Raw genomic sequence first — 21,157 nt, 5'->3', positions numbered from 1 at the left:
TATAACAAGTCTAAATAACAAAGTACTGCTAGCACTACAAGTACACAGTTTTTCCTAAATTACATTTTACTATTTGAATTCAAACATTGACTCTTTGCAGGCAGCTAAGACCATGCCACCAACCGAGGGCTTCACCTGCTATGAACACACCGTTTTTCTTCAAATGAGCACAAATTAAAAAATTATCATTAACATTTTAGTAGGCAAAAACATTTAGAACATTTGAGAGATCACCTCTCAGATGTGTCAGTGGAAGACATAGTAGTTCTGCAGAGAAATTTTGGTTAAAAAATTTTAAAAATCCACCCAAAAGCCTGGATTTTGTACCTTGGAGTAGCTGGAATTCCTCTGTTGCAAGCTCTGTCACTCTCTCCCATTTTATCCATCCAAGTGCCACAATTGAAGCGGTTCCCTCCAAAGACAAAGCCAGTTTCACAGTCAACACCTGCAGTTACATTAAAGCCTGCCAAGAAAGAATATCAGGTGTTAAGTCTATATTTTAAACAAAACCAAACCCCAACTGCCCCCCACATCCCAAACCTCCTAAACAAACAAAAAATAACTCTGAACAAGAGATCTGTACTTTAAGTGAACTTTCATTTAAAGAGAACTTGTACCACAACATATAAACAGTTGCTAATAATAAACAACTAATTAGGCACTTTTAAAATATCAAATGTACTTAAAGTAACATAGTTTAAGTTGCATTAAGCATAATTAATTTTTTGAAGTTATACTCGATAGCTAGAGGAAAAGAAATACAAAATATAATCAATATTTTTGAATTGCATAGCAAGTGTTCTATATATGTTACCTTCATCTCTCATGTTTTGATCTATCTGAGGACCAGCATTCCTTTCTCGGAAGTTTATGCCTTCCATGTGCCGCTGCACTGCTTCCTGTATTACTTCATAAAGTGGCTGATCCTAGATTGATGGCACGTTTGGATGATATATGAAAGGCAAGATGAAAAATGAGTAGGAAAGGCTCTATCTAATGTGCAAATAGTAGCAATTCTTAGCCTCTAGTTTATGATACTTTAAAAGAAAAGCATCTAACGTTTTCATAGGATTTTTGTCAATGGCAATACACTATACAATTTTTAATATAAACATTTTTTCAAGAGCAAAAGCAAATAAAAAATTTAGATGCTGACGGAATTTATTTTCCTCCATTCCCAAACCCCTGCACCTGGTCTAACCATGTGACGCAAATTTAATGAGAAGTGCCTAAAAAATTGAATTCTTGTGCTATAATAAAATTTCACCATAAACAACAGATAGTGGCAGGTTCTTGTACCTAGAAAAATAACATCCCTTCATTAAAAATTTATTGTTGTGTTCAATACTTGAATCAGAAGTGATCTTTACCACAGTGCCTGCAGGCTGAGGAGAAGACTCATCTTTTGGGTACATCCTAGAAACAGGACATCTAAGAATGTCTAATCCGTTTGGAACAATTTTACAGTAGTCCTGGATACACTGAAGCCACCACCACACAGCATCACGACAGTTGTATCTGGCATGTGTCCCCTGGCCAAGCAGATTGGGAATGAGACCATGTCTTAAAGTTCCACCAAATGCTAAAATGATGTTTCTAGAACAAAAGAAAAATGCAGCCTTGACTAAGTTGCTTTCAAGGCCATTATTGGACCAAGCATTAAGTACAAAGCACACAAGTTTGCCTTAACAGCAAGGTAAGTCAGAGACAAACAGGATCTTAAAGACAGATGCCAAAAGTTTTCTGTTGAAAGCCACAAATTACTTCATTTAGCATGAACTTCCTTTACAAGAAAAAGTCATCTATTCCCTACAAATTCCCCAACATGAATACATTTAAATCAGTTTGTACAAAACATACAATATCTGCTAATATGGAAAAGCTAGTTTGCTTTTTCATTGCTTTTTCATAGGTAGTGATACAGAGCCTAAATCCAAATCCCACTCAGGTCATAGGGAAAGTTTTTATTGACATTGTTTATGATTACCCTGGTATCCATTCTGATGGGTGGGGTAGAATGGGGACGGAGGGCAGGAGTAGATGGGAATTTCCTATTAAAATACAGAGAGGTGACAGCAACTGAGGTTATGAGAAGTTTCATTTGAGTACCGTTGCGCATACCTTGCAGAAAACATGGACTCCAACTAGCTTTAAAAGGGAATATTAACATACCAGTAGACTGCAGATCTCACTGCATAAGAAAGGTAATAGTTGGCCAAGTCTACAACAGCATAAATACATACTAATTTAAAGCAACTAATTTTTATGGTTGTATGATGTGGCAAGCTCCACCCAAATTAAAAAGATTAATGGAAATACCAAATCAATACATCTGGCTTATATTTGCCCTATTTGTCAGGTTAAACATTTACAAACAGATATCAAATTGTAACAATCCATAATTAGCTGATTTATAGTATTAATAGACAAATATTAGCATTTACCACAAAAAAAAAATCACTATAGACATGCAATCGTATCTTTCTGACTAAAATTGTATTCTCTTGCTACTTCAAATTTTAAAGAAGTAATTTTGAAATTATTGCTCAGCAACAATAATGAAAGTACATACAAAACACAATCACTTTGTTTAAGGACAAGCAGTAATGTTACAGGGGTTAAACCCACCTTATCTATACAGAACATCAGCTTCACATCAATGCTAAGAAAGCAAATGAAAATCATTTAAGTAATATTTTTAATTCCACTTGGAGACAACTTCCAAATCCATCTAAGGCCATTAAAGTTTTATACTGCACATTGACTGTTTCTAACAGCTTGTGTGTCACCTCAGGTTTTGAGAGTTGTCTTTTTCCGAACTACTGCAAAACCAGTAAGAACCAAGAATAAGTCAGTCTTACCTTGCTTCTAGATAGCGCCCAGTAACTAACATTAGACCTCTCAGTGCAATAAAGGTATCCCTTCCCCAAGAGCGAAAAATTCCAGAAGAAAAGTGAGGTAAACCTAAAAAGAAATGTCATTGTTCATCTCATTTATTGATATGGCAGACACCTCCAAGCACACACGTATGTCCAAAATAACCAGAAGTAAAAATATATTCACATTTATATTTTTTCCTAGATTGAGATATTTAAACAACCTTCCAGAACAAGTTGTTGATAAAATGAAACAAAACCTCATTTTAGAACAATTAATCTAGAATGTCAAGACTGCACAACAGAATTTCTCGTACTATTAACATTCACCTTTAAATTTTTATTAAATCACTTTGTTACTTAACCAAATGACATCCTTTAATTAAAAAACACACACACAAAAAAAGAAAGAAAACCAATAAACCAAAAGCCAGAACTATGACAAGTTTTATAATGGTTTGTTGTCAGGAGTTTATGTATGAGAGCCATGCCATCTCAGTAGCATAAAAGAGAAGACTGGAGAGCTATGAATTTCTTCAATCCAGAATTGTTTTCAGCCACTACAAAATGAATCCTGCTCCTCTCTTCCAGCAGCTTCTCGAACTACGTCTTACTAAGAAAGATTCTGACTGATAAAGCATAACAACAACAGCAGTAAGGTACATCCTTCTCTTTTCTTCCACCTATTAAATTTTTGAATCTAACAATCAAAAAATTCCATATGGTAAAGTTTCAAAATGGCAGTCTGCTGTGCATGCTTGATAGAACAACATTTTAACTTCTGTCACTTACTTTTCCAAAGTATTTGCTAATACTGAAATATGGCCTCCACACCTCTGCAATTTTATAGTATATGGCAACAGCAGTTGAGAATGACAATCCACGAGTTAAAATCTCACAATTACCAGCGAACGTGTGAAGGGAATATTTAAAACCAAACCCTTTAGTATAATTAATCTTTATGACCAATTCAAGGGAACACTGTGCCTCTGTGCATCTAGGTAACACCGAGGCAGGCAAATGGAATGTTCTTAAAAAACAGAAACTAAAAGAAACAGAATTCCATGAGAGAAAGAGAGACAGCAAAAAGAAGAAGAAAATAAACACCCTAGTGAGACAGATGCCATAGAATCTGTGGAAGTTAAAAGTTTCTGTGGTTTCAGAAAACAAATGGGCCAACTCAGAACAAAAATAAATTCATTCTAAGCCACTAGACACAGCAGATAATACTTCTGACATAGGCAAGTGCCCAGTTTGAAGACTGCCAGATGCTGGCAGAACATCCAAAGATATAAATACTATTTGCTGACTGCTTTTATTCTCTTTCCTTTTGGAGACAGTTTCAGATCAGGCATTCTTCTGGTCTGCTAACAGTTCTTTTTTTTTTTTTCTGAGAACTTGTAAACAATAAATTCACCTCTGTACTTCATTAGAATTCAGTTCTTGAATTCATGTTTAAAAAAGATAACCCAAAACTTACTATGCTAAGTATATTTATCTTAAGCAAGTCTTCTGGAAAGAAAGAGAACATACTTGTGGATCTCAATATATGACAGAAGTGGGTATAGCTAAAAATGTCTCTAAATAAAGTGTTCATAAGCCTCCCTCCCCACCCCCACCAAGAGCAGTAATAAAATGGCTGTCCCCAAGAAGTACTGCTATACAAAACTCCCACATTTTTAATATGGGCAAATCTTTATTTTAAACACAAGTTAAAACATATGGGAAAAGTGAGGAAAACTGCTGCCTACATCTCATACATGGTTGCTGACGTATAGCGCCCAAGCACAATGAAGACCATTTTAATATAGTTACTAAAAACAGTTTAACTATTTCGGAAGTCTTTTTTTTTTTTTTTTTTTTTTTAAAGTTGTCCTCACTTACCAGCCGCCAAGGAAACACAACACTGTTCTTTCTCATTTGTAATCTCATTCAGCCTATAGGGAACATCACGTAAGGAAGGAGACAGATCTGGCAGACAAGAATATTTTCCTATCCCACACATCTGGACTGAACCCAAGGAAAGGTGTTTAACAAATGTTGATCCATTCTGCACAAAGCTGTAATTCAACACAAATTAAAATAACTTTGCATTCAGCAATATCAGTCTATAAAATGAACCCTTTTTCATTTACAGAAGACATATTATGCTTAATAAATATAATAAACAATGAGTTAATATTAGCATTTTGTATTAACTGATTTTGTACATAAGCTTTAATTTGTAAATCACGTTTTTCCCCAAAATGGATACCCAATGTTAGCCTTAAATTTTAATTTATTAATGCCAATGGGACTGTTTATGTCAAATACTCCCAGGGAAAAGGGTAAAAAAAAAAAAAAAAAAAAAAAAAGGAACTTGGTTTGGTTTACCTGATGCCTACAGACACAAAATCTCAAAAAAATATGAGAAAATGTATTTTACTATGAACGAAAGTTTCTGCCAAACCTAGTCAGAATTCTTACAGATAGTCATAGTTTTATGTATATTCATGCATATTAAAAATTCTAAATCAGTAACTCAATTAACACAGTCTAAAACAATGCAACCTGCATTCCTGACTAGTTCTTCTCCAAGCATTTTTTCACAAAATATACTAATTTCCACATGATTTCACAGCCATACCAAATTCTACATCCATTTTAACATCTCTACTTTTACAAAACAATTTTGATTTGTTCAGAATGTTCATAGCTAGAATAAAGCCTCTATTAAGTCAACTTCCCTTCCTTTTTTAAGAAACAAAAGAGAAGCAGACATTGACCATTAAACAATTAATTCAAGAACTAAGCAAAGTGCTCAGATAATGAAGGATATTTAGCTGTGTTAGAGAAGCAATGTTGAACAAAGCATCACCATCAAGTACAACTGGTATTATTGTTTTTCCCTAAACTTTAAGGAATCATTGCGGTTGTACTAAAATGATACCAAAAAAAATTTCTGAAGCCTGGCAAAGAAATGCTGGCTTAAGCTTTCCTCCTCCTACTGCACAATGCCAACAGTAGTTATAAATTCAAAACCTGGATAGACATCTGAACTCTTAACCTTCCAAACAACTACTGTTAGAAGACAGATTTGACACTCACTACCAATATTACCCTTTTACTTTGGATGAGTATGAAAATCTTCCAATTATATTCTCCAGCAGATAAAACTTCAAAGGTGCAAATACATACAGATACCTCTATACCTCTGATATACCAAGCGTACCTAGACATCTGATGCCATCCCACATCCAGAAGCGTTGTGTATGCACCCACTAATATGGCATCAAAGTAACATGGGATGAGGTAACGTGGAATTCTCTTCAGGTAGACAAACATGGCCTTCAACCATTTACCAACCTATTAAAATACAATATAATTAGAATTCTATAACACTAGGGTTCAAAAAAATCAGTGCTTTCAGGATCCATCCAGTTAAAGTATTCATCAAAGTTTTTGTACATTTATTAGACCCAAGTTATGCCTGACCACCACAAAGATGAGGTATCTTCAGTTATTAATAACACCACTGGCATACAACCATTCATGTCTAAGATGATGTCTATGCTAGATACTAGTGGTGGAATTGCTGTACCTTCTTGCTTCAAAATTTCAAACGAGATGAACTCTAAGAAAAATAGTAAGGAAAAATCTGTACTATCTCTGTACTATGACATACATGGGCAAGAACATCAATACAGAAACAGATTATATTTAGCTAGCCTGGTATGGGGGAAAAAAAAAAAACGGCTATCACAAAGAAGCTATTAAAACTGAGTAGCAAAAGAAACCTGAAAGTCAAAAGGCATCACTTCAACCAAACCGAGGAAGGAGGTTTCTCATTGCTTAAAAAGAGAGGACTGAAGAGATGAAGCTTGAGATCAGGTATAGAAAAATTATCAGAAGACTAAATTATGTACGGTCATTAGTGAAAATGACTGCAGATCTGGGTCTAGGACTCAGGATTCTGGAGCGTGTGTCACTGCAAAATGTCTGACATTTGGGAAGTGTTTATCTTCTTTCCCTTCTACTACTGTTAAAGAAGAACATGACAACCTACTAGAAAGTCACTAAAGATTTAAACCTTGCAGATGAAAATTGTGCAGATGAAGAAAGTACATGTCAATATATTACATGATGACATTATACTTTTAACCTGGAAATAATGAAGGGAAAGTTACTTATGTAAAGAGTGAAATTGTAAAGTTCAGTTTCATGTGACTTCAGTATAGCTATAGGCACTTCGTATTTTCTGCAGAACAGAATGAGACACTACAAATGAAGAACTCCTAAAAATACACAGAAAAAATAAGCAACATTCTTTGAAGAGCAGTAAATCCAGTAAATCCAGCAAGTATTAGACTAGCTTCCTTTCCAAAAAAGCTCTGTCTCTGTGGTCAGATTCGGCATTCACTTCAGTACAACATCAGACTGCTTTATCCATTCTTCTGTTTTGTATCACTACACTTGACTTCAGGAACAAAGTGAAATAAGAATGCTAAAGCCTTTACTATTATATTCATTACTCAAATAAAGTCTTCATCTTGTGAAATGAATAAAGCAACTGTTGTGCAGGAAAATAAAATCTCACAAAGAAAGAAAAGGATTGTATTGTAATGCAGCTATACAACTAACTTGCATCTCAGTAATTCCTATCTTCTCTGTGCTTGACTGCACAATCTTACTATAACTATCATCATCATGTATGCCTCAGTAGTATTTAGGCCCTCTTTTCAAAGTACTTACTTGAAAAAAAATGGTTACTTCATTTTTATTTGAGGAAAAGCAATAAACAAATAAGGAAGGACCATTGCAGGCCTTTATATAAGAGCTAGCAACCCCTTCATGCCCTACAGATTTTTCAGCTCTCTTTTGCAGTCTATTCTGAAATAGGATTGAAGATAGGGAGGAAAGACACACTAATGGTTTAATCTCTTAGAAGAAATTGTCTAGACAAGAAATACATTATAGACAGACTGAATTTAAAAATATAACAGTAATTAAAAAGGAAATAAACTAGTAATATAAAACCGCAAAGTCACTAAATAAGTATTTTTACTTACTTCTGCACAGGCTCCTCCGCGTGAAATCAGACGATTACTGACATAATCAATCATCCAATCTCCAGATCTTAAATTATCACAAAATGGATGACCCAAATCATTCTTTGGTCTAATGTCTGCCATCACTGACATTAACCCTGAAGATACAAACCCAACTCTGTATTAAAAGGCACATCATTATCACAAGCAGCAATTACAATTCAGGAGGAAAAGGTACACAGCAACAGATGCTTTAACTGGATTTAACTGTATTACTTCTCTTGATCTGCAGAACGAGTTAGGATACAACTCAATTGTAGTTTCCTCAGCACACATCCTAAACAGTTATGAAAATCACTGTGGAATAGCTATCATAATGGAATTCAGAGATATGATAAATGATCAACACTCTTCCACAATCTAGTAATGCCTAGGGTTTGTGTGAATTTTCACTGGAGGTGTATGTATTTTTTTTTTATTTTAAAAGCATGGGCATTGGTTTTAAAACACATGTTGAAACTTAATTTTCCAGCCCAGAGTATTGAGAGAGAGGGTTCTTGTTTTATTACGTGATTTCCTGGGTACAACACTGACTAGTAGTATGGTCAAGCAGAAACAAATTTACTGTTTTTTTATACAAACAATAGCACTAGCCATACAGCATGAAGGTATGATGTAGATTGAGTAGCTTGATTTTACTTTTTTTCTTGACCGAAAATGAAGAATGCTGCAACTATTACCTTGGAGACCTGCATACTTCAGCGGTGACCAGTTTGGTATATTGTAACAACCTCCACCATCTTCTTGTTCTTCTGCCTCACACCTATACAGTACTTGATTTAGGTCAGCCAAAGTTAGTTTAGATGCAATACTGAAAAAATGATTGAGGAAAAAAAAATTCCAAATGCAAAAGCAACATTAGTAGGGAAACAGAACGGATTTCACAAACAATTCTAGTTTCGGACTTACATTAAAATAATTCAATATATACCACTCTCTCTCCACTTAATCTTGGAAATGAAGAGCCTGATTTTTCAGATACTTTAAGATGTTCTGTTCAGATATTTCAGTACAAACCCTGGACAATCATTCCCCAACACTGACAAGCACTCCAGGTTAGTAAGTATACTTTAAGTAGCAACCACACAGAACGCAAACAAAAGAGCCTAGGAAGTTTATAAGTATTAACCCTGCTTAGTAATACACATATAAAAAGAGTATCTCAGAGTTTTTAATACACTGTGACAACCCAAAGCCATCCATAGTAGAAGAAAAAAACAAACAAAACCAAAACCAACCAACTCAAAAACCACAAACCACACTCCTCCTCACTAAGTTTACAGACTGTTCTTTGCTCCCACTGTGGCGCTTTCAGTTCTACTTCAGAAACATAAAGAATACTCACGAAGAAAACAATGTTTTTAATATAGGTGCTGAATGATCATCAGGAACACTTCCGGATTTAAAATGAGGACTGAACTGGATCAAATGATTGCGGAGTACACCAACAGCATCTTGTGCCTTTGGGTCAAGACTAACTCTGTAAATATGAATGTATAACTTGTAGAAATGTAGCATTTACAACAACTATTCCCGAGTCTCAAAACAAAGAATCCTATCATTTTATTTTAACTCACACAGCCGTTTGGCAACCATAATAACGTACCTGAATACTATTACACTTCCTGGCGTTAATTTTTCAAATTCTATTTCTTGAACAAATTCATTTGGCCCTTTTATGGCAGTTCCAGCTTGCTTTATGATTTTACTGTCTTTAATCTTAGAAAAGAAAACACATTTGCAACTGAAATTAAATGTCTTTTTCTCTAATGTAAAATATCACAAATTACAAAATATCACACCAGAACATGGATGAAAGCGGTTAATTACCTGGATATGCTCTCTGAGTTCCACTGTGAAATTAGGCAATCCATTTATAAAATGTTCATCTTTTTTGTAAGGACTAGCATTTCTCTCAATAGTCCTAGCCTCAAGTACTACTTCTTCTATTTTTCCTAAGAAAAGTTAAATCATGCCGCATTATTTAAAGTGTTTCTCTCAAAAACATGAAGCAAAACCTAAAAGTAAGAATCTAAATATTCAAAATACAAGTCTCAGTTGTACAGCTAAAGAACAACCAAATGTGACAACACATATGGGGAAGTGTTTTAAAAGATCCTACAAATGTTCCTTCATTTGCTGTATTGTATATAAAACTGTAATTTTGTTATTTTATAATAAAATTAACCCGAAGAGTCAGTCAACAATTAGTGAATTACAACCTGTCTTTTACTGATCACCAGCTCTGTTAGTTTCCTTTTTATCTTTTAGGAGACTGTATTAGATTGATTTCCAAACCGCAGCTACAGACTGTTTATCTCAAAAGTGTAACAACTTATGTTAATATTAAAATAATTTTCTCTATCCTTTCAGTAATCTAGAAACTAAGGTATCCAAGTCTTGCAGCCACTCATAAATGTCTTAACATATAATGCAACTGACTTTGTGTGCATGTGTGTGCCTGTTTTAAAGAACTGAGATTACTTAAAAAGCCAGTTTGGAAAGCATCTGTTCAGAAATATGGCCAGGTAATGTGTAGAAGTTGTTATACTTCGCATATTTGATTAATATTCTGTATGTACTATATATTATCTTCATATTAACTTACACAGTACAATGTTGTTTCTTATTAAGATATATTTTAAAACCACAAAAACAGGTATACACAAGAAAGCTGAATACCAATGACATTGACAAATATGGTAAGATTTTAGCCTTTTTCCCTTTTTCCTCATGGGGAGCTTATAACAGGAAGTATACTCACTACAAATGTCTTTGAAAACCCTAAGCAAGGTAATTTTGTTATTGTTTCTTTAATATGCATGCACCAAAAGTGGTTAGTACACATAAGGAGAGTTATATACTGAAAATTCTCATATTGATTTCACGTGTTTGAAGTTAAAAAGTATGGCACTAGAATACCTTGCATTTTTTTTGTACACCTGCCATCTCTTGAAAAGAAATCTGATTACCTGGGATACACATTTCAGGTACTACTTTACTGTAGAAGGAAGTCTTAGGATCCCTGAAAGCAGTTCGACTTACAGCCACAACAGACTGGTGGGTGTTTGGACAATGTCTTGTCACTGCCACTATATCTTCATCAACTTGATCTACATACACCTAGAAAAGACATATCATTGCAACTACACTCATTCAGAACATAAACATGGAGAAATTGCCATGTTAACCTCACTTCTTGCCTGATTAAAGCCTTTAGTCCCCAACTCCTGATGCAGCCTGTTTATGGCCAGCCTTCCTGCTAGAATTCCTGTTTGGAAATTAACTTCACCAGAAGTCAGGTGTGCTGCTGGATTCCATTTTGCATAAAACCTCTCTTCAGATACTACAGAGATCTGTAAAAAAATTAAGATTTAAGCAAATATCAACTACTCTGAAAAAAAGCCAACAAAAAAAACCAGCTGGAGGTCTCAACTATACCATCAATTCAAGTTTCATATTAAATTGGACAATCCAAAGTAATGCCAGCTAGTAAACTGCTTGGAATTTCAAATAAACAATGTTAAAATAAATATATATCCTAGGACAAGAATAAAGCTTACATTTTTAAAAGTAACTTAGGCGTTAAACTGTAGACACATACCTGGTGTGGTACTAGTTCATCATAGCCTTTGGTGCTTCCTGTAGCACAGCATGCCATGGAAACAATCATTGCACTTGGAAGAGCATCATATGCAGATCGGTGCTATGTTAAAAAATAAATAGGTAATAATTCATGAATTTAAAACATAATTCATCCCTCCCAATTCAGCATACAGAAGATATACTCAGTTTAACAGAGGAATTGCTAATCACATAATCATCAGTTCCTCAATCACAAGAGGATTATTAAAAAGAAGCAACTTACGAGAAACCCTCAAAAATACTCCAATTCCTAGCATTCTCATTTTCTCCTGTAAAACAGGAGCTTAGGAGAACACGTTAACAAGCAGAGACAGAACCACTTACAGTAGCTGCAATGAAAGAATCAAAACAGCTTATTAAGTAGCTTTAATGTACTTTTCCCCTTGAAAGACAAAATCTTGAACATCAGAGGGAGCTGTTCTAAAATTTCATTCTCTCTATGAAAACATGAAGATGTGAAACACATTTTTCCTAAATATCACTCAGGAAAAACATCCAGATTGCACCAAGCCCTCCCATGGTTCATAAATATCAACTCAGAAAACATTAAATGTAAACTTTGGTTTTTGGTTTAGGTGCTCACCTGAATTGGACATTCATTATCATGTGTAATATCCATAAACAGCGCATGAGCAATAGCTGGTGTCAAAGGTCTCAAACGTGGCTGCACAAAAGAGCCAACAGGTTCACCTCCAAAACGATAAACTAACCTTCCCTCTTCATGGCTATTATAAGCAGTCATTGCCTCTAAAGAACAAAATAGGTAAGTGTTTGCATAAGAATAACTACCACCGAGTACATCATGCACAAAGACGTCAATGCAGCATTTTGTTGTTGTTTTGGTGTACTCAATTTAAAAAAACAAAACAAAACAAACTACAAACCACATAACTATATTCTCCAGTGTGGATACATAACCACAGAGCATTCTATCTACTGTAACATATTAAGGTAGAGAAAGCTAAGTGAAAAAAAGGGAGAAAAAAGCAGAGATCTGAAACTATTTCTTATAGGCTTTAAGAAACTCAAACAACAAAAATCAGACATGATGCAGCACTTGCATAGCAGAACTGTGCTAGAACTTCTTTTTCTCTCACTAGAATAAGTGAAATCTTTAATCTTCTGTGAACTAATGCAGGATGTCCTCCTTTTACTTTACAGCTAGTACTGTATCTTTTACTGAATATCAAAAAAGTCACTATACAGAAACTGTACTTTTGATTACGTAGAGTATGTAATTAAAAGTGCATAATCCAGAAAAAACCTTTTCCTTGGAAAAAGCACGCCATCTATAATCTCTCGCTGGAAAGAGACCACACACACAGCAAGCCTACCTCTTATTAAGGAGGTAATGCCCAGCCTATTCACAAAGATATTGTCCAGCTCCTCATTTCCTGTGAACAGTTCAGCCACTACATACAAATCGGCTCGCAATTTTCTAGCTGTGTCCAGCATGTACTGCAAAAAGCACAGCCAAAAAAGCCACAGAAAGGGGAAAGGCAGATACAAAATAGGACAAGTTTCAAAGCTAGGCAAGGATTGGACAACAGAAAAATGCCATGCAGCAAAGAAAGAAAAAGCCAAAATTAAGGAATAAAGTTGTTACAAAGAAGAGGACACACAAATGCAAGCAAAATGAAGAATTAGCATACAACATAGGAGAAGTTAAATAGAACATGAAGAAGAAAAAGGTAATTGCATAAGCAAAGAACACGAATACGTAAGAAAAATAAAAAAAGTATACCAATGTTAGTGTCACATTAAAAACTCCAAACCATACACGACAATCCTACATAATTTTTAACTGCTTATTGTACCTCTAATCAGGCTGGTAATTCCCAGACGGTTGACAAAAACATTGTCAATGTACTCACTGCCCGTGAAGAGTTCAGCTATCACATAAAGATTAGGTCTGACTGATCTGGCTGTTGCTAGCATCTCCTATAGATCATAATACATTTTTAATGCAAGACATTAATTTTCAGCTTTGTATATGCAATCATCAACATGACTTAACCAAACATATATGAGATGTTGATATATGCAGTTCATTAAAAAAATATTAATTAACAGGTACCATTCATAAAAACATGTTTATATTTTACAGATGTTACTTATGGACCGAGTAATTCTAGGAAATTCTCTGAAGACTAAGTTAATTACAACTCCATTTTTAAACAAAATCTTAACTCAAAATGCAAGAACAAAGATTGGATAAAAGAGACATCTGTTAAGGTAAAATATCTGAGGAGGACTTCAGTTTAAGACTTCGAAGTTACCATTCCAAAAATAGTAACAATAAGTGAAAGAATGGCAGAAGTTTGGAAATGGCTGCATTTAAGAGCCACTTACAACTTTTGTGTAGGCAAATCAACTTGTTTTAGAAAGCTTTTCATAGATTTAGGTAAACTTTGTAACCAAGCTAAGACTAAGCACTAACAAGCTGCTCTACTCAAAACTATTTTAAGTTAATTTACAAGATAAATTGAATTTGTGAATATAGTCAGCTCCATAGTAAACAATTAAGCACTAATCTTAGCAATAAGCTTGCCAGACTAAACTTTTTGCAGGTGTTCTTTACCATCTTTTAAGTTCTGGGAAGTAAACCACTTCCTGTTTAATTCAGAAATAGCAAAATATATATGGCAAAGAAACATTAAGACTTTCAACCAAGTCCTGGCAACGACCCCAGCTAAAACTGACATACTGGACACTGGCAGTCATTGCACTAAGTCCATAGCTGCGTGAGGGAGAAGCTAGCCAGCTCCATGCACATCTGCAGTATTTCAGCTAAAGTGGAAAATTAAAAGATACAGTAGCTACACCACACTACTGACCATTTAAAGTAGCTGAAACCGTACCTAAACATTACCAATCAAGAAACCTTGCTTACGCTATGAAGAAGATTCATTCACACATAACCTCTGCCATATAGGTCCTGCAGATTTTATAGCAACTGTGCAGGACTAATTTCACAGACAGAAGCTGCTTTATAATAAGCATGCTTACTTTTGCGTACCTCAGCTACATGAATAGGTGTTGAGTGACAATTGTCAAGACGAACACCATGGAAATATTTGGCAGTGATTTCAGTGTATTTTTTCATATGTGCCCAGAGGTACGGGCAGTCTTCAGGTTTATCACCATAACGAAGTTTCACGCTGTCTCCCCAACAAATAAGCTCTCTTCTCAAGTAAACATTTGAACCTGTAAGGGAAAGAAAATCACTACAGTGTATATATATAGTATAGAATGTGCACCAAAACAAAAACATGGTATTTAATTTTCTACTGCTGTAGAACACTGTGATGAAGAGTAAAAATTCTAACAATAACCATCTCAACTCAAAATCTATATATCCTACTCTGTTGTATAATTTCAGACTACTCCAAGGGAACATTTAACTTCTACAGTGATATTGAAATAATTCTTCAGATTGAAATCAAATTCCTTTTAATTCTTCAAAGTAGTATAAAATCTGTACTTGATACAAAAAAAGACCCAGCAAACAAATGAACAAAATTGGTAGTTCATTATTTATACTGGCCAAATTAAAAAAAGCATCTCAGTGCATTAGCATAAATAAATGCCACAGCCACAACTTAGACTATCTCCTGTTAACAGCAGACTATGATGATGTAAGGCATATTTTCTAAGTACTTAGGCAAGTAGGTCACTTAAATGAACAAAGTCCCTAAATAATTTTTGTGTATATGAAAATATTTATCCTCCATCTAGTCTAGTTTCATATACTATTTTTTGCCTTCTTTTTGATGCAATAAAAAAAATCTTTAAATATGATTTCACCTGTAATATACTTACCACACAGAATATACTGACAGAGGTTTAACAGTGACAAAGACTTAAATAAGTCATATCTAAAAAAAGTGACTTCTGTCCCACATAAATCACGAATTTGACAATGGCAATAACATCATTTAAAAAACAAACAAACCAATCCACCAAAACCCCACACTATATGCAACATGTAATATCAAGGCACAAATATGGAATTGTCAATAATCTCATAAGAGAAATACAATTATCTTCTAGCCATCAGTCTTCTGAAGGTCTGTTTACATTCATTTTATCTAAACCTGATCAAAGCATGAACAGTGTCAGCATCACTCAGGATGGTAAGACAGCTACTCCATTGCGTTCTGCTACTCCCAGAATGGCTATACTGACGCCATCACCAGTTATTTTGGTGGTTGAACATTGAATTAGACCAGGAGACTTGTTCATCTGAAATGTAATCCTGCAAAGAGATTATTTCAGACTAATTTCCTAAGGCTCACTTTACAGACACCTAAGTGATTGAGCCTACACAATGAAAGACACAAAACAAGAGTAAGCAACTAGTAAATAAAGAGCATGGATTGTAGGCCACCACTACTTCCAAAAACATTCACTTAAGCACAGCCTACCTTTTATCTTTACTAACAGCAACATAGCTACATGGACAGAAAAACTGTCTTTCTTTGAATGTACACCATGATCTTTAAGGGCCATTTACATAATTAGCTGCATTTGTTTTGCAGTTCCTGTATTTGTGATCTTATGTATCATCTTTTCACTCTGTACTGTCAGTTGAAATAATGTGTAGCGTAAAATAAAGGTATAACACAAGCATAAAGCAGTGAAGAAGCTGTAGACTAATTAAGAGAGAAAACTCAGTAACAAAAGTTAGGTATGCGAACTAAAGCCGTTGACTGAAGGAAAAAAACACAACAGTCTGCCCAGAACAAAGGGAAATTAGCTGAAAGGCAACTGAACAAAAACATTCTTGAAATACATATTATTTTCATGTCTGCGAACAAGGGAAAAAAAAAAAAAGGCAAATAAAAAGCAGTGAAAGGGCTGTAGATTATTTTGCAGGAATGAGCTGTTTGCTAACTCCAGATCACTCTGGAATACCAATCAGATTAGCTTCTAAAGCAGACTCAACTAACTCTTAGACAGATGTTTTTTAATTAAACTAGCCTTTGTTCGATTCAGTTTATAAAGTGAATGAGTACTCTGAAAAGAAGAGTAGCCAGCCTTGCTTTTATTGGATATCAGTACTGTCCCCAAAGAAGTCTGAATACAGTATTTTACTGCATGGTGAATTCATACCCTATGTTACTTTCACAAGAAATCCACATACTTCTTTCGGATTAACTGGGTCACCTATTGACTGCCACTCACTGGAACTTTCAAGGATCCAGTTTTTGCTCACTAACGCAGTAAAATACTATTCACCTTTTTATAGCATTAGTTTTCTGCCACACTGTCATGGTCTTATGGAAATGCCAGCAAACAGCTGTGTTGGAACAAAGTACAAAGTAAGCAAAGACAATGACAGAAGTGGGGAGGCAGAATGTCCCCATTTCAGTAGCAGAAAGTTGGTGATTTTCTATGCAAATCTTGCAAAACTGTACCTCAAATCCCAGTTCTTATAGCTGACGCATACATCGAATATGAAATAATATGCTATAATATGAATATCTGTCTACTATTCTGCAGCTCATAGGAATACATCTGGAAAAAAATAGATTCAATAAAATTGTTTTGCTTTGGCTAGAATATCAAAATGTTTATAAGATGATTCAAAGTTCTTTTACAAACCTGGTTCTGCAAAGTTTCTAAGAGGATCATCTCCCATAACCCAGCCATTATGAGCCATGAAAAAACAAGCTTTATCTGGCTGATGGATCATAGTTTCTTCTTCCTCCACAGTTAGGTCTTTGAATGGATAAGTAAAATACCTATGGAATAGACAGGCAATTAAAAAAACCCCACAACCTCATAAGGTAACCTAAGCTGAAATTAATTGTCTTTGAAATTCAAGTATCTATGAACTGACTCTCAGATAAAACAGACATACAAAAACACACAGCTGCTACACTGCAAATGATGGGGAGCTTTCTATTTTATAGCATGCCTTGAAGGAGAAAGGACAGGTGTTGCCACTATCTTGGTGTCAGCTGGTAGTGTAAGATTAAAGCCCTAGCCCTTCAGATACATGAGTGGCATCAACTACCTCAAACTTGAAAGGTGTAAGCTTTCCTAGTTCCACCCCTCTTCCACCTACAAGAGCAATTCGCACTATGTAAGCCTTCAATGTGCTCCGAGTATTGTTTAATGCTCTATGGTCACATTTGTTCATTAAAGAGTTACTACAGTTGCTTACAAAAGACACTCAGTTCACTAAGTGGTACTTGCCCATAGGAAAGAAAACATACACCTGTACATACAAATGCACACTTTTAATGAACTTTCAACTCATTTTCCCTACACAGATTCCAGTAGTTTCCAAACAAACAAACAAAATACCTGGTAACTAAAGGATATTTTCTACTGATAGGACCCAGCTTGGGACCATCACCAGCCAGTCGTTCATAAACCACAGTCCCCACAAGACAATTGACAGCCTAGAAGTAATTAAATTATCCATTATTGAAATGCGTGCATTTATTTGCAATTTAAAACAATTCTGCATTAACACACAGTAATTGTAAGACCTGCTCTTGATGGTGATTAGTTTGTCTGTATTGTTCAGCATTCAGTTCCTCAATCCTCTTGCGAAACCAGTTGCAACATTCTTCTATGGCAGCTGGTCCATTGCTTATCAGAAGAACATTAAAAGCAGAGAACAATTAGAATAATTTATTTTTAAAACATGCAGTATATATAACTAAAAGGAACAAATGAAAAATTAAATTTTTCCCATCTCTGCAAACAATTCCATTTGTCTGTTTTTGCAAATTTAACTTCACTTGTGATTTTAACTTCTAACTAATAATACAATACCTGCGTGGTATGAATGTTGCCAATGCTATATTCATATCTACAGTACAGCCAAATCGTCTATAATCAGGGTCCTGAACTATCTGAAGATGGTGATTTGGATCAGATTTAGTGCTCATTTTGCCTAAGAACAAGACAGAAAAGAGTATTCATAAAGTAAAACTAGGCATTACATTTAAAAGACATACAACTTTAATAATTCTAGCATAAGCAAGGTACAGGTAGATAAAGGCTTTGGAGGGATGCAAAGTCTACAAAAAGGCTTTACTAGCCCTCGAAGCATTCTTGTACGCATAAATCAGCACAACAGATTTCTCACATTGGAAAAGATATGATTAATTTGTTTTCCAGCTTATTGTTAAGTTTACCTACAAGTTTCTTGAACTATAAATATATAATCCACGTGCTTCAGCACCGTACCCTTCCTTTACCTTGAGCTAGAAGAGTTTTAAATTGCTGCACAGCTTTGTTAACATCCACTTGGAAAAATTCCCATAGTTTAATTCTTGGATATACATCTTCCCAAATTATTTTACGGATGCACTGTAAAAATAAAAATTATGTTAGTTAATAATGTTGATGACTAATATAATTAAGAAAAGCTAAGTGCTCTAATGAATTGTTCAGAACAAAGACTGGGGAGTAGTGTTATTTCATTAAATATATCTGCAAAGTATACACCATTTTTTGTGCATTTCCACTACCTTAAAAATATTCAACATTTATTCAGTGATTTATGGTGTTTATTAGCTTATACTTAGCTCTCATTCACTTACATTCAGGTGATGATCATTTTCAATCAAGGGAGGGAGCCCTTTAGGAGTATACTTTCCATCAGCCACCATACAAGTCACATGCCACAGAGCTCTATCCAAGACCCAAGCTGGCTTCAGGTGAGGAGAATTTACAAGGTTATAGCCACATTCTGGATGCATCCTGAGCCATTCACTGCTAGTTGCTTATCCAAGAAAGGGAGAGGGAGGGGAAAAAAAAAAAAAAAAAAAGTACAGAAGCTGAACACTTGGTTGCTTTGTGCAAATGTCTTGACACCAAGAAGTTAAGGTACTATGGCATGTACAGTTAGTTCACATTTCAACTGAAGTTTCCATGCCAACAGAAAAATATGTCTTATGAAGAGGTGTGCATTACTGATAGCAACTGTCTTGCAACAAATACAGTTGCAGAGACTGCAGAGAAACTTTTTTGTTAGTTACATAAAAATATGCAATAGTACCACCAATTCTAAAACACACACACACAAATAAAATCACATTTTTGTTTGCAGGAAGTACATCAAATGAAGTGCTCTATGTGTTGAAAGCCAAACCTACATCCCAAACCAAGATTTAAGATGGGCTGTTTTTCTTAACATTCTTAACCCTATCAGATGATATACACACACTGCCCAAGAAATAATTAATGGAAAACGTAGCTAAACGGACTTTAATTAGCTGTGACACTGTTGTGCACATAATAAGAAGCAGAGGGGTGGGAAGCAACGCCACCGAGTCTTACATAGGAAGTGAGAGCACTGTCTGGTGTATGTAAATAGAATACTAGTTCAGATCAAACACTACACTCTAATATATGTATTTTCTAAACTTCTCCCACAGAATCAACAAGCACCAGAAGATACGCTGAAATTAAGAATTAATTCAGGGAAGGTAAGGAGCCTTCACTAGAAAAATGGGTGTAATCTTCTAATATAGACAGTAGTGTGCACGCAGCAGTATGAGTAAATACATACATATCAGAGATATTTTTGATTTTGGACATATGACAACAAAGAAAAAATCCTTGAGTTAATTTCTTTCCATTTTGGGAACTGTCCAAAACACAGTTTAACTGAAAACAAATTTCATACATTCTTTTAAATGAATGTCTGCAATTGAAATGCAAAGTGTAAAAAAAAAACCAGAACAAAACAACAAAACACAAAAAACCACCACAGAGTGCATAAGAACAACAAAACTATTACTCAGGGTTTACAAGTTCTTTTAAAAATCATTTTTCATAGAACACGTCTTATTAATCGTTTGGTTTAGAAAAGCAGAGAAAAAATAGTAGTGGTACTTCACACAAGGAAAAATATATAACCAATTAGCATATTGGAAACATGAAGAAAGAGCCATTAACATGTCCAAAATGCTAGCAGAACAATTAACACCTAAACCACAAGTTTTCCTAGTTCAAAGAAGCTCAAATAAAAATGTCAAAGGGAAAGAAAAGAGTGTGCTCACTCAGTGTATAGCATGAACAGCTATTCTATAGACCCTTACACTACATCTAAAGACAATTACAAAAATGGCAAAAAAAAATTCTCCAAAAAGCAAAACTAGCTTACTGTATTCATCTAGCAAGAACCATGATTTACTAAAAAGGAGTTTCATAAATAAATACAATTAATTCTAAAAAGACAATACATCATTTAAATCTAAGGTCTTATAATGAAAAAAAAAAAAAAGGTCAACAGGCCTTCCACTAATTCTGGTACAGAACAGAATGATGTTTTCTGATCAGAAGGTAAGCTCCAATGATTCACAACACCAAAATAATTCCAATTCTGCAGAAAAAGATTTGCCCAAAACATTACATATTACATTTGTTACAGCTAGGGAGAAAATACACTTAAGTATAAAAACATGGAAACATTAAGAGGAGGAATTACAGAAAATGATTTCTAAAAGTCTATGCACTCTTATTTAAGAAAATAACTTCACATTTTTCAATGGACTAATTAATTTTTATCTAAATTAAACA

The 21,157-nt window shown here is 34.7% G+C and overlaps 1 protein-coding gene across 3 annotated transcripts in view; it reads right to left on the bottom strand.

The window, feature by feature from the left end:
• Positions 1–21,157, bottom strand: part of AGL (amylo-alpha-1,6-glucosidase and 4-alpha-glucanotransferase) — a 40,407-nt gene that overhangs the window by 11,252 nt on the left and 7,998 nt on the right. For 2 of the 3 annotated variants that reach the window (XM_075424993.1, XM_075424992.1), the window contains exons 6-28: positions 19,174–19,355; positions 18,829–18,940; positions 18,401–18,521; positions 18,112–18,214; positions 17,924–18,021; positions 17,216–17,355; positions 14,628–14,815; positions 13,426–13,549; positions 12,192–12,355; positions 11,568–11,669; positions 11,167–11,319; positions 10,936–11,086; positions 9,794–9,918; positions 9,570–9,682; positions 9,309–9,443; positions 8,644–8,774; positions 7,925–8,061; positions 6,088–6,221; positions 4,761–4,936; positions 2,862–2,964; positions 1,371–1,596; positions 815–926; positions 328–463 (exon numbers count right to left, since the gene is read on the bottom strand). In XM_075424993.1, the coding sequence (XP_075281108.1) occupies positions 328–463; positions 815–926; positions 1,371–1,596; positions 2,862–2,964; positions 4,761–4,936; positions 6,088–6,221; positions 7,925–8,061; positions 8,644–8,774; positions 9,309–9,443; positions 9,570–9,682; positions 9,794–9,918; positions 10,936–11,086; positions 11,167–11,319; positions 11,568–11,669; positions 12,192–12,355; positions 13,426–13,549; positions 14,628–14,815; positions 17,216–17,355; positions 17,924–18,021; positions 18,112–18,214; positions 18,401–18,521; positions 18,829–18,940; positions 19,174–19,355 (3,166 nt within the window). Of the gene's footprint in view, positions 1–327; positions 464–814; positions 927–1,370; positions 1,597–2,861; positions 2,965–4,760; positions 4,937–6,087; positions 6,222–7,924; positions 8,062–8,643; positions 8,775–9,308; positions 9,444–9,569; positions 9,683–9,793; positions 9,919–10,935; positions 11,087–11,166; positions 11,320–11,567; positions 11,670–12,191; positions 12,356–12,942; positions 13,067–13,425; positions 13,550–14,627; positions 14,816–17,215; positions 17,356–17,923; positions 18,022–18,111; positions 18,215–18,400; positions 18,522–18,828; positions 18,941–19,173; positions 19,356–21,157 lie in introns of all 3 variants that reach the window. The other variant, XM_075424995.1, reaches the window with a different exon arrangement.

This window comes from Opisthocomus hoazin, chromosome 6 (assembly GCF_030867145.1).
Source record: "Opisthocomus hoazin isolate bOpiHoa1 chromosome 6, bOpiHoa1.hap1, whole genome shotgun sequence".
Classification (NCBI taxonomy): domain Eukaryota; kingdom Metazoa; phylum Chordata; class Aves; order Opisthocomiformes; family Opisthocomidae; genus Opisthocomus; species Opisthocomus hoazin.
Note: the sequence above shows the minus strand (reverse complement) of the source record. Positions and strands in the feature narration are given on the sequence as shown.